The 13,541-nt window shown below is 35.1% G+C and overlaps 1 protein-coding gene across 1 annotated transcript in view; it reads right to left on the reverse strand.

Moving 5' to 3' along the window:
* CSMD1 (CUB and Sushi multiple domains 1) overlaps window positions 1–13,541 on the reverse strand; it is a 1,157,732-nt gene that overhangs the window by 74,854 nt on the left and 1,069,337 nt on the right. The window contains exons 51-52 of the mRNA XM_088136832.1: window positions 9,002–9,196; window positions 8,154–8,327 (exon numbers count right to left, since the gene is read on the reverse strand). Of these exons, the coding sequence (XP_087992958.1) occupies window positions 8,154–8,327; window positions 9,002–9,196 (369 nt within the window). The remainder of the gene's footprint in view (window positions 1–8,153; window positions 8,328–9,001; window positions 9,197–13,541) is intronic.

Below are 13,541 nucleotides of genomic sequence, written 5' to 3' on the forward strand. Positions count from 1 at the left end.
CCAAGAGAACTTTTCCAGACTAATACAATCTAAGTGTTTTGTCTAATATTGTTGAGATTTCCTTGGTCTTAAATCATCTCTCTCTTCAAATAATTTTAATTGTCTTAATATGATCCACATCAGGGATCTGGAGCTCAAATTATCACAAAGATTGTATGAGACTGCAACATTGCAAGCCTTTTTATACTTCGATACAAAAGACTCTAGTGAGTAAAAATTAATCCAGGAAGTTCTATGCCTGATTCTTTATCATATTAATTAACTTAGCAGCTAATTTATCAACTTTAACTTCTAAATCTGCCATTGCATGAAATTCATTTAATTCAAGTAACAATTGAGATATATTTCTATTTGAATTTTTAAGAAATATCAGCATCTACTAATTAATTACATGGTGTTTTGTACTTATATTCAGACCTTGAATCTTCATATTTCTCCTAGTATACTGTGCTAATTCTTCTATAATAAATCGAGATAAAATAAGAATCAGCATCCTTGCTTGGTACCCCTTTCTGAAAAACAATCATAACTGATCCACTGAAGCTACTGTTCTTTGTAGGTGAATGCAACTGAATAATTAGAGAAATGAATTCACTTCCAAATTCTATTTCCAATAATAATTGTCTTGGAAAAAAAATCTTCTACTCTGTGAGGTTCTTTAAAAACATTTAATGGTAGTAAAGCTAGTGAAGTTTTGTATATTTCAGTCCTTCCTCCAAGCCTTCAATGACAAGGGAGGATTATGCAGCAGATAGATGCACAGCAGAAATAAACACAAACCTCCCCATTAATTAGCAGCAGAATTTCAATCCTTTCCACAAGCCTCCAATTTAGCATACTATATTTAGGATAAGTAGCATTATATTCTCATAACTGGATTTGCTAAATTTCTTTTAGGAATGAACCCAAATTGAACTAGAGAGTTATAACTATTTAAGACTGAGTTTTATCTTTTAACTAATAATGTAATCATTATTTTTAATCCTAATCATGCAATAGGCCTATATTTCATGATATCTGTTGAAACTATTTCTTTAAAAATCACCATCACCTGACTTTCCCAGGTCAGTAGGTTATTTTTATATATATACTTTTTCCAGTATTTGGGGTAACAAGAGGAAATAGATGCATTTTCTTCCACGGAGGCCTAATGAATTCATCTCTACTCTTACTTCACCAGAAATAGGAGCAGTAGTGCTAGTAATAGAAAACAGAAAATTGGCTATTTTGCTGGCAAATATCTGTTATGCAATCTGTAGATGCTTTCAGATTATAAAATAGGGACTGATGTCCACAGGTAACCTGCAAGTTGCAGGCTCAAGAAGCCATCATGGGACCCAATGATTCTGGACAATTTCTGTCTAGTCTCCAACCATCCCTTTTTGGGGAAGATTGTTGAAAAGCTAGTTGGGCAGAAAATACTGGAAGAAATGAATTGTCTGGATCTGCTTCAGTTTGGTTTCAGACCAGGATACGTTATGGAGACAGCACTGGTCACGCTTGCAAATGACCTTTGGTGGAATTGCGATGGGTGTGGTGCATCCATCTACTGCTCCTTGATCTCTTAGTAGCTTTCAGCACTGTTGATCATAGTATCCTTCTGGACCAGCTGTGGGGATTGGAGTGGGAAGCACCGAGTTATGGTGGTTCTCCTCTCTTCATGGTCACTTCAAGTCAGTATTGATGGGAGAAGAGATCGAGTCCACAGGCCCTTATTTGTGGAGTGTCTCGGAACTCAGTGCTCCCACATCTTTTGTTTAACACCTTCATGAATCTGCAGAATGAGCTTAATTCTTGGTTTAGGTTCAGTTATCATCAGTATACCCCAATGAATTAAGGTAGAGCCAACCTGAGATTTTCCCTCACACTTTCTCTGTTTCCCAGTCTTCATGTCGGCTTTTGTTTCTGTAACTGTTTATGCAGAGTTTCTCCAAGGTCATTTCTGTGGCTGTCTACATTCTTAGTGTCTGGAGGCTATGCAGTCTGGATGGGAAGGAACAGACTCAGTCTGTATTGCCTGTCTCCAATTGTTTCTGCCTAACCAGTGAGACTGAACAGAGTTGGTACACTTCAGGTCCCTTTGATAAAACAATGTCATCTATTGGGACCTAGGAAACTTGCCTTCTCTGTTGCAGCACCTGTCCTCTGGGACGGCATCCCCGTCCCCCCTCCCCCGAGATTCATATGACTTCCACCCTGATGGTGGTCAGAAAGTCATTGAAAACTTGGCTATTCTCCCAGGCCTTGGGCCAGAGTGGCAGTTAAGCCCTGTAGGTTGTTCTATTATTTAGAATATGTCTTCCGGGTGCTTATGTTCTGTTTCTTTTTTAATTGTTTTTACTTGTTAATGTAATCCACACACAGTTATTTGATTTGGGGAGCCTCTACATTGATAAATACATACCTCTATCTATTCTGGTAATAAGTCTATTACCATTAATAATAACCCAACTGAATTTTTTGCAAAATATTAAAATGCCTTGACGCTTTTTACAATAAGAAGTTGATGCTATATCAGGCTATGATCCCAGGACATACATTGCTTAAAAAAATTAAAATAGGAATACAGCCCATATTTAAACATAGCAAACACCTCTTTTGCTATTTCAATTTATTATAATCAAAGATCAGCCAGAAATAATGCAATTCAGTATAAAGTACAAATTAAAATATGAATAATATATTTCAATGAACAATAAACACTGTTAGCACAAATTAAAACCCTAATATCTTATTGTGCTGGTAAGCAAGTTAGCAAAAATTTGCAACCTGAAGCATTTTTTCGTGGTTTGTATCAACCAGTAATAATAAAAAAACAACAACCATAAAAGCATATCTACCTGGCCAACATACTAGAATTGGCATAAGAAGTGATGAATGTGCATCCATATAACATTGGCAGCATATTCGGACAAGGCCAACTGTTTCCACCTCTGCAGAATCACCTGACTGTGATAGAATGTGAGGGTGACCTTGGAAGATATGGGGAAGAGATGCCGTCTAGGGAATGATCAGATAAAAGAGAAAGGAGCCTGCCACACAGTAATGGCCAGAGAAAGAAACTTGGAAGGACCTGCCCTAACTACTCAGGTGATAAATAGGGAGGGAGGGAGATTTGTACTTTCAGACTTGCAAGATTCTGTTAACGTAGCCTTACAATAAAGTAGAATTAGCTCATCTAGTCATGTTTCCTGTCTGATTTACCTGGGAGGGCTGACATGGACAAAGGTATTCGGAAAAAGGAAAGCCTGTATATTGGCCATATAAAATTGCTATGGGCATTCCATCAATATGTGCTACCATAAATGCCCTCCTCTGTTTGGCCTGAGTGAATCCATGGAGATAGTTTGCCAACTGATCAATTATGTGCCATCAAGTAGTTTCTGGCTCCTAGCAACCACATAGATAGATCTTCTCAATGACAATCTAACCCTAACATGTTCTTTCAAGTCTCCCAACAGTGCACTCATCACCACTGTAACCTTGATGCTGGTCATCTTCTTCTTCTCTTTCCTTCAACCTTTCTCAGCATTATTACAGAAAACCTGAGCTGGGTTTTTGCATATGTGTCTGAAATAGGATAATTTGAGCCTGGTCATTTGTGCCTCGTTTGATGATCCATTTGGTTGTTTTCTTGGCTGTCCATGGTATTCTCGGGACTCTTCTCCAACAGCAAAGTTCAAATGTGTCAATACTCTTCCTATCCTGCTTCTTTAACGTACAACTTTCACTTCCATAGAGTGTCACAGGGAATATCATGGTTTGCACGATTCTGATCTTTGTAGGTATAGACAGATCACAGCATTTGAATATCTTTTCCAAGGCCTTCGTGGCTGCTTTGCCAAGTGCTAGTCTGCAGCATATTTCTTGACTGCTTGTTCCTTTACAATTGATGGTTGATCCTAAAAGGCAGAAGCTTTTAGTATCTTCATTGTCAGTGCTAAGGCTGGGGTTCTACCTGTTGTCACTAGTTTGGGTTTTTGTTTTTCTTTTAATATGTATATACTTAATTTTAGTCCCATTTTTTCGCTGTATTCTTTGACTTTTAGTACAAGGCCTTGGAGGTACCTTGCATTTTTGGTTCTCAGGGTAGTGTCATCAGCATAGTGCAGGTTATTGATGTTTCTTCCTCCAATTTTAAAACCACGCTTATTTTCTTCCAATCCAGCTACCCTTAATATATATATATATTACATACAGATTGAATAAATAAGGACAGTATGCAGCCTTGATGCACTCCTTTGCCAACCTGGATCCAGTCTGTTTCACCATGTTCTGTCTGTACTGTGGCTTCCTGACCTGTATATACATTTCTCATGAGGACAATGAGATCTTCTGGGATACCCATTTTTCTGAGCACTTTCCACAGCTTGACATGATCAACACAATCAAAGGCTTTTCTATAATTGGTGAAGCACATACTGACTTCTTTTTGTTATTCTTTGGCTTTCTCAACTATCCAGCGTGCATCAGCAATAATGTCTCATGTTAGTCAGCCTTTTCTAAAACCCGCTTGAACATATGGCATCTCTTTTTCCACGTAGGGCTCTAATCTGCATTGGATGATCTTAAGCATTATTTTGCTAATGTGGGATATTAAGGATATTGTACAATAGTTTCCACACTCTGTTAAATCTTTTTTTTTTTTTTGTATTGGAATGTAGATTTCCTCTTCCAATTGGTTGGCCACTGTGATGTTCTCCAGACTTGCTGGCATAGTTTGGTTAGAACCTTGACTGATACTTCTTCTGTTGCTTGCCATATTTCAGTCAGTATTCCATCAGTTCCTGTAGCCTTCCGACTTTGTAATACTCAGAGTGCTGATCTAACTTCATCTTCTAGTACTAGAGGTTCTTGTAAGTAAGGAATATCTTCTAAGGTATTTATTTATTTTACTGTATAGTGTTTCAGTATACTTCTTTGATCTTCTTTGAATCTGTTACTATCTGTCCATTGGCATCCTTTAGCATACCAATTTGAGGTAGGAACCTCCTTCTGAGTTCAGACATCTTTTGAAAGACTTTCCTTGTTTTTTGTTCTGACATCCGGTTTGCTTTCTTCTCTTTCTTCAGTTTTGGAAGTTTCTTTTTACATTCATCCTTAACTTCTTTAAGTTCATTCCATAATTCCTCTGGTTCTCTATCAATGAAGTTTGGGACTTCAAAGCAATTCCTGATGTTCTCCTTGGAAATGATGGGTATATATTCAAGATCATATAGTGCAAACTGACTTGCTTTCTTCTTCTTTAGCTTAACTTGGAACTTGCACATGAGCAGTTTGTGATCTGTTCCACAGTCAGCACCTGGCCACGTCTTTGATGCTATAATTGAGTTCTTCCACCTCCTCTTAGCAATTATATAGTCAATTTGATTTCTATATACTCCATCTGGTGATGTCCAGATGGAGTATGTGTTTAGTTGCTTGAAGACGGTGTTAGCTATAGAAGAACAGAAATCATTGGAGTAGCAGAAATTGATCAGTTGGTCTTCTGCTTCATTTCAGTTTGCTAAGCCATACAATCCAACTACATTTTCCTCTTTTGTGCTTCCAACTTTAGCATTCCAGCCTCCAGTCACAAGCAGCACATCTTGATTGCATATTTTGCTATTTCAAATTGAACTTGATCATAGAAGTCATCAACCTCCTCTTCTTCTGCATTGGTGGTTGGAGCATAAACTTGAATGACCATCATATTAAAGGTTTGTCCATTAAATCTAATCAATATTATTTGGTCATTAATTGCATTGTAGCCAAGTACTGTTCTTGATATACCTGTCCTAACTTATAACTTATAATTTTTATAATTTCTAATAATTTCTAATTATAATAATTATAATTATATCTGGATGGCAATGTCCCATAGGTGCTGTTTAACAATTTTCCTTGCCTCATGATAGAAAATCCAATGTAGTTAAAATTAATGATTGTGGGCCTATATTTGCCATCTTTTGCTCTCTTTCATATATACAACTTGAGGGTTTATCATGGAGAATTAGTGGATAAAGCCAAATTGCTGATATTTCAATCTGAGGTGGTAAGTAATTTTCACTAATCAGATCTGGGTCTCCATTTTTACCAATCCCAGTTCTGCTTTTAATGCAGCATAAGGGATAGCCCGAGGGCTCTCAGAGTAGTGAGCAAGAACTGAGTTTGAATTTGTTCCAGGGGGACAAAAATCTCTGGGGATGCAAAGTTGTGCCCCATATAATAGCTGCAGGATTATTTTACTATTAAATACTTTAACAACCACTGGAATATAAGTACTACACATACTAAAAAAAATAATAAGGAGCACTGCCATGCTTTTCTAGACTTCATGTGTTACATGGATTAGATGGATGTCCAGGAGCCATTATATTGGAAGACAATGCCCAAATATTTGTAAAACCTGGTCTGCTTGATATATTGCCCCTGAATTCACCAATTACATTCCTCAAAACAACTTTGGAACACCAGAATTTTGGTTTTTACATAGTTAATTTCAAGGTCTTCCTTCTGAGAGAATAGTGGAAACTTTCAAAGAGTTCTTTGTAAGCTTATTTCAGTAAAGGAAAGAAGCACTGTATCATCCACATTTGGCAGAGATGGGTTTACATGCTATCTATGGGGAATGGAAGTCAGGTTCATAAGGTTGAAATCAAAAAGAAATTAAACAAAAATGGGGCCAAAATATAATCCTGTCTCACTTTACATTGTAACTTTTTTGTTAAGTGTCCCACCATATCTTACCTACATCAAATTCCTGTCATAAAGGCTTAAGAATAAGCCTTTATTCTTAATAACAATATGGAAGCAACAATAAGGATATGGAAAATAGATAGGAATATAGAGGTAATGATCTACTAAAGAGGCCTCAAGTTCTTGCCAAAGTTTCTTCCTATTTATAGTATCAAAACCCAATTTAAAATCCACAAATGCACCATAACGGGCTACCTTTGGCCACTTTATATATTTGGCAATCAGAGGTTGTAAAGTCAGGTACTAATCAATCACAGAATGACCTTCTCTAAACCCCACCTGTTCAGCTGCATTGATTTTCTCATTCTTTGACCAGTCCTGAATTTATCACAAAGATGCCTTACATAAGCTCCCCAATTATACTTAAAAGGCTAATGGGGCAATAGTTAATCAGATCAGCTTTTGATCCTTTCTTGTAGACTGGAACAACCACTGCCAGACTCCAGTCCAAACTGCCCAGAGCCATCAATAAATGTGAAGAGAGCAGCCAAAATCAGGGCCCACTGGTCAGCATTATTTTTCATCATTTCTGCAGGAATATGTCCACAGCAAGCATCTTTGCTGCTATTCAGGTGGCTTATCAGCCTCTCACCACATGAGTTGTAACAGGAGGCCATCTTCAAAGTAATAATTTGTTAATGGGACCAAGGATGTTCTGCCACATAGCCACAAAATGTGACTGAAAATATAATTCAAATTGCTGTCTTGCGTACCAACTATGCAATAAAATGTTAGGACTTTAATTTATACTAATAATTTTTATTGTTATTTGAGATATTTTAGTTTGAACATGTATTTTGTACTGAATTGTACTACTTCAGGCTGATCTTTAATTGTAAGAAATTGACACTGAAATTGAACATGCCTTCTGAAGGTCAATTATGACTGCAGAAATATCTTAGCAAATGAAAATCTGTAATCTACAGATATAAACTGCAGATTCTTCAGTATGTTAAATGCTAAATTGACTTTACTTTTAGGAATATGTAAGCATGTTTGTGCTCATGTCAAGAGGGATTGGGTTATGTGTATGTCAAGGGAGATCTGTGCAATGTCTTCAGTGGTGCTAAAGTGTTTGTCCCATCATGGTTTCTGCCTTCCTCAACAGCACTTTCCTGGGTAGAACATCAGTGGCAAATTCCAATGGCAATTTATCCTTGCAACTCACTTGCTATCTTGATTTATGAATTGTCTGAAAATTTTTGAGAAATGGCTCCCATTTTCCTTAAGGATTTCATTGCCTTAAGCTGAATGGTTAAAAACAAAACAAAAAGTCCATACAATGAAAACTTCCAAATTTTAATGGAAACATAACTTCCTAAAAAAAATAAAAAGTTTAATATGAAAAAAGATATCCTTCAGGCAAAATGTTTTACTTTTCAGATGTTATATTTCAACCTTTTATAGATATTTACCAAGACACTGTGTTTCAGTTCCACTCCAAAGTCCATTTGCTAAGCATTCTCTCACATGAGACCCAACAAGTGTATATCCAGTGTTACAGGTAAAGATTGCTGTGGCTCCATAAATGGTCATGGTCCCAATCTTATTTCCATTTGGTGGAGATGGAAGACTTCCACATGAAATAACTGAAAAGGGAAAATAAAGTAACTACAGCATGGCAGCAACAAGAAACTTATAAATTAATATTTTGGACCAGAACTGGATACATTTGGGAATCTTAAAAAAAAAACAAAAAACAAAACAACAGCAACTTTGGAACACTTTGAAGCTTCCAATTTTTTTATTGGTGCTATAAAGGAAAAGGTTAATCAAAGACCATTATAAGGATATGCAGCATACCAAAATTTGAGTTAGTCATTTATTTAAAAAGCCATTTATAAAATCATGTATATATTTATGTTATTTGTGTGGTTTGATATAACAAAAATTTTGAGCAGCTTGCACTAAATATAAAAATAGAGAGACCTCTCTGTTTGATATAAACATCCAAAATTTATCTTTTCCTTTCCTTGAACTAAAATTGATCAAGGTTTGTTCTTCTTACCACCCACAGAAGCTAGAAACTCATACTTTTTCCATTGAAGAAGTGAATCCATAAGTATATGTACATACAGGGCTCTCAATAGGGCTTTTAACATACCTGCACATGTGTGTGTATGTGTATAAAGCTTTCAAATTTCCTAATGAACTATACTCAAGTATATAATCAAGCTCTTACAGAATATTAGTATCTTCATGAGATATTGGCAATAAATATCTTTAAATAGAACTGAACAATGTATCAATAAAGATTTCTTACCCTTACATATTGGTCTCTCATCATTATCACTCCAGGTTCCATTAGTTGTACACATTATGAGTCTCTGCCCCACTAAATAATAACCAGGGCTGCAGCTCAACATGATTTGTGCTCCAAACTCATTCACTGACCCAGAAATCAGTCTCCAGATGACATGCTCTGAAAGCAGACTTTCAATGCTGGGGCAAATCACAGCTGTGAAATAAGAACAGTCCTGTATTAGGATTTTCCTTTTAAAATGACTTCACAAGAGGAATTTACCTGAGTGCCAGTAGATTTTTCCTTGTGAAATTGAGTGTGCTGTAAACATTATTCAACTGCATATTCTAGTGCAAATCACTCTTCTTTCTTTTTTAAAAATCACTAATAAGGGAAAGTGTTTTAAGTTTAGACACAGGAAAAACTGTAGATATCTATGCATTCTTGTAATTTTTTTTTAAATTTAGAAGAAAGAATATATTAAGTCTTAGTTATAAAATTTAAAACATGCTGTCCTGTCACAAACTGCATTGTTCTGATGCTGCATAGTATGTTTAGGATCACAGCCAAATTTACTTTATATTCAGTGGGGACTATAGAGAACTTAAACTCCTACCTAATGAGTAATACAGGTACAATTGTTAACAATACATTTATCTCATGAAACTTTAAACTGCATGACATGGTCTTTTAAAATGTTTTTAATGCGATCGATTCAGGTTCTTTGTACCAATCTGAATATCAAACATTACTTTTCTGATAGAATGGGGCACATGCCACCACCATTTTTTTTTTACATTGAAGAAAAGTGGGATTAAGGTTCATATGTCTGTTAATGTGGGGTCAAACAAAGCATGATGGCATAAAAGCTGATGAGCCAAACTGAATATATACACACAGAGAGAGCAGAGATAGAAAATAAAGATATAATGGTAAAAATATGAAATACATATGAAAATCCTGAATGATATAAAGTATCATAAGGGGAAAAAAGGTACAGATTGAAATAAAAATGGATTATTTTGAAGAGCCTTTGAGGGAACGAGCTGACACCATCACACTGACTAATTACTATATGACTGTTTTTGATAATTCTTTTACTGTGGATGTTTTATTGTATTTCTATTGATGTATGTGAACTGCTGAGAATCTTTTGAATTGTGACAGTGTAAACATCAAATAAATAAATAAGCAACCAAGTGGCATATCATCCTCTCTTTTGCAAACAAAAAACAAAAACCACTCTCTTCCAAGCACTACAGGAGAAGAGATGGAAAAAGGTCTTCAAGTCAGGTATCTGAGCTTTCCAGGTGCCACCGGATTCTTCCTTTTTTTGGGTTTTCAATGTCATGCATTGACCGAAAAGCCTATTAAGAATGCAGAGCCTCCAAGAATAATCCAGGGATTTTTTGGCTGAAGAAATGTCAGTCAAATTATATTTATAGAGTGTCACCTCATCCTACCTCATGACTAAAATGAAGAATACTACAGTATTCTTATGTAGAACATTCATTTTTCTTTTTGACTACACTGAAGTGATTGTGGATTTTTGCACAAGGAATCATGTTACAATAGGAATAGGACTATTTTAAAATGTTATATTTATCCTACTTTTCTAGCCTCAGAATGGCAAAAAAATATTCTTCTATATTTTTATCTTCACAATTACTGTGTAAGGTGCGCTAAACTGGGAAATATGATTAGCTCAAAGTTATTAGCATGACCTTCTCTCACTCTTTGCCCAGGAGATACATTACAAATAAGGGAAGAATATAAGGGGTAAAGCATAATAATGAATATGCAGAGCTATTCATAGATACTGATAACACTAGAAAGCTATGTGTACATTGGTAACTTTTTTTTTTTTTTTGTAAATTATTCTGATTTATCAGAACTACTTAGATTCTTGAATTAAAATACAGAATGCTGTACTGGTGCCATATTTAGAGCAAATTATTTAGGCATCTATCAGTCTCCCTCTTGTATGTCACAGACTTCACTGACACTTGCTATTTTTACACATGAGATCTGATTTAGATATTATGTCAGATTCGTCTAAATGAAGAGAAAAAAACCTTTCTTCTTTCTATGCTGATTTGTTTCTGCTGACATTCTTATGAACTGATGCCTGCTTCCATGTATAGTGCGGCAAAAGTGTAGTGCCTTTGGGTATGAGTACACATCATATTACTAGAGTGAGATTATTTATCTATACTCATATACATGGCAAAAACAGGATTAATCCTGAATTTTAAAAAATCTTCATTGTATATTTTCATCTTTGCTGTTCTGTCAGAATTGAGGATGCAATTCTATGACTTAATTAATTATATTAAAAATCTAGACAAATTGTTGTTAGAAAGCTAAATCCAGCATTAAGTTGGTGTAATAACACTTAAGAAAGGCAATTTTCTGTTGCATTCCTTCTCATTTCATGTCTTATGCAGATTCTAAATTGTGCCCATACTTTTACTGAATGAAAGTCATAATGGATTATAAAAGAAATTTTTCAGTAATGGTTCATTATTAGGAATCTCTCTCTCTCTCCACTCTTTCACACTGGAAGGGACTGGAAAATAACCCAATACTTTTTCTGTTTCTCCCAAGCAAGAAACTCCATATGCCATTTTACTGTGTTTTTATGCTATATTTTCTGAAAATTAATATACTTACATAGTAGAAATGTATAATAAATAATAGCTTATTTAATTTTCTTTCAGAATAAAATAAAATATAAATAGAATGGCTTTGCCACATGCCTGCTTCCAAACTTTTGGAAGCTGATTTCAGTTATTATATTATTATATATACTTTCCCATCAAAAAACAACTCTATTTCAAGAGATTTGCAGAAAGTTGAACAATAATAGCCATAATAGAAACTGAGTCAGTGTGGTGTAGCAGTGTAGGACAGGAGAGACTCAGGTTTCATTCTACTCTCAGCCATAGTTGTTCAATGGGTAATTTTATACCATTTATTCTTTTTCAGAATAGCCCATCACACATTGTTGGGGGAAATTAGGAAGAAGAAATGCAGTGTACACCATCTTGAGTTCCAGGATAAAATGTAGGAATATAAAGAAACAAATAAATAATCCAAGTAAAAACAAGAATAAACCAACTGCACCTGTCTGTGATCAAGTATGTGTTTTGAAACATCATCCACACCCAAGCTCTCATAGTAAATAAATACATTAAAAAAAAAAAAAAACCTAATTGTGCATCTGCTAAAAAAAAAAAAAAATGTTGAAGAAGTAGACTTGGTGTTTTTAACACAATTCATAATGGAAGGGTTGATAATTATAGACAACAAGAGAGTGAATTTCAAGATGCAGCAAGGCACTGATATGAAATTAAAATGTTGGTATATAAACAAAATTATGAAAAGTTTTATACATTAATCTCCATCAAATGGAAGGCTAAGGATTTTTTTTCCTGAATTGTTATATTTATCGACTAAAAAAAGAAAAATCTGTTACATTGTTCTCCCTTTCTAAAAATATTTTTCTTTATTTTTAAGCTGTATTCATGACAATCAAGCTGTTTGAGTAACATAAGTACCCAATGCATAACAAAATATTAAAATCACTAAGGCACCATAACTATGTTTAAGTGAAACAAAAATATCATTTATTAAAAAAGCAACAAAATAACAGGAAAACAAAATATATTGATAATAATGTTTTCAAGTACAGGTGGCAGAAAGGAATATTAAGCAGATGTTATACTATATTTGCTGATATCCACTTTTCACTCTACGTACAATACAAAGTCTGATAGATAACTATCTGTATCTACAGAGAAACAAGGAAGGGGTCAAAACTTTATCACCATCTGAAATTGTCTTGCTAAAAGACAAAGTAAGGAGAAGTTTAGACACAATATGCAGAACAGAGATATTTGATGAGAACATTGGGGAATAAACTTGTTCTCAAGACTGCATAATCATTTAACGTAATAGTTATGTCAGTCTTCCAACTCAATCCAATAAAATCAGCAGCACATAAACCACCTGCAGAAAAAGAGAGATTTTGCATCTATTACTGCAAATCTAGATTGCTGTGTTTCCTCTGCTGCATCAGGATTCCAGAAGCATTGCAGAATAGAAGGTTGGTGGTATCAGCTTTGGCGCTGCCATCTACTTGAGTGGAATGCAAAGGGGAAAATATCAGTGGGCACTCATTCATCCAGCCAAGTTGCCTATTCACTCATGATTTAATGATTGCACGTCCAAAGAATACATCCAAAACAAATTAAAATAATTCCCAATGTGAAGGAAATTCAGAAGACAATATGTCCAAACTATTGTGATGCTGCAGTTGGACATGAAGTAGACCCATATAAGCAAGTAATCAGGAAAGGGGAACATCATAAATAGAAGAGGGGAACATAATAAACAGATGTAAATGCATGAAGAATATTCTGCTTCTAGTGCAAGTTTCTCAGTGCTTTCTGTGCTACAACTGCACTATGAGGATGAACAATGAAAGAATTCCAGTAGTACTCTAGAAGAGACTTAGTGACTTGATTCTTAGAAGCCTGACTTCTGAGTTAAAAAAGTT

This window comes from Python bivittatus, unplaced genomic scaffold (genome assembly GCF_059951505.1).
Source record: "Python bivittatus isolate LINGU-HERP-01145 unplaced genomic scaffold, Pbiv_v1 ctg000020_np1212, whole genome shotgun sequence".
Classification (NCBI taxonomy): Eukaryota; Metazoa; Chordata; class Lepidosauria; order Squamata; family Pythonidae; genus Python; species Python bivittatus.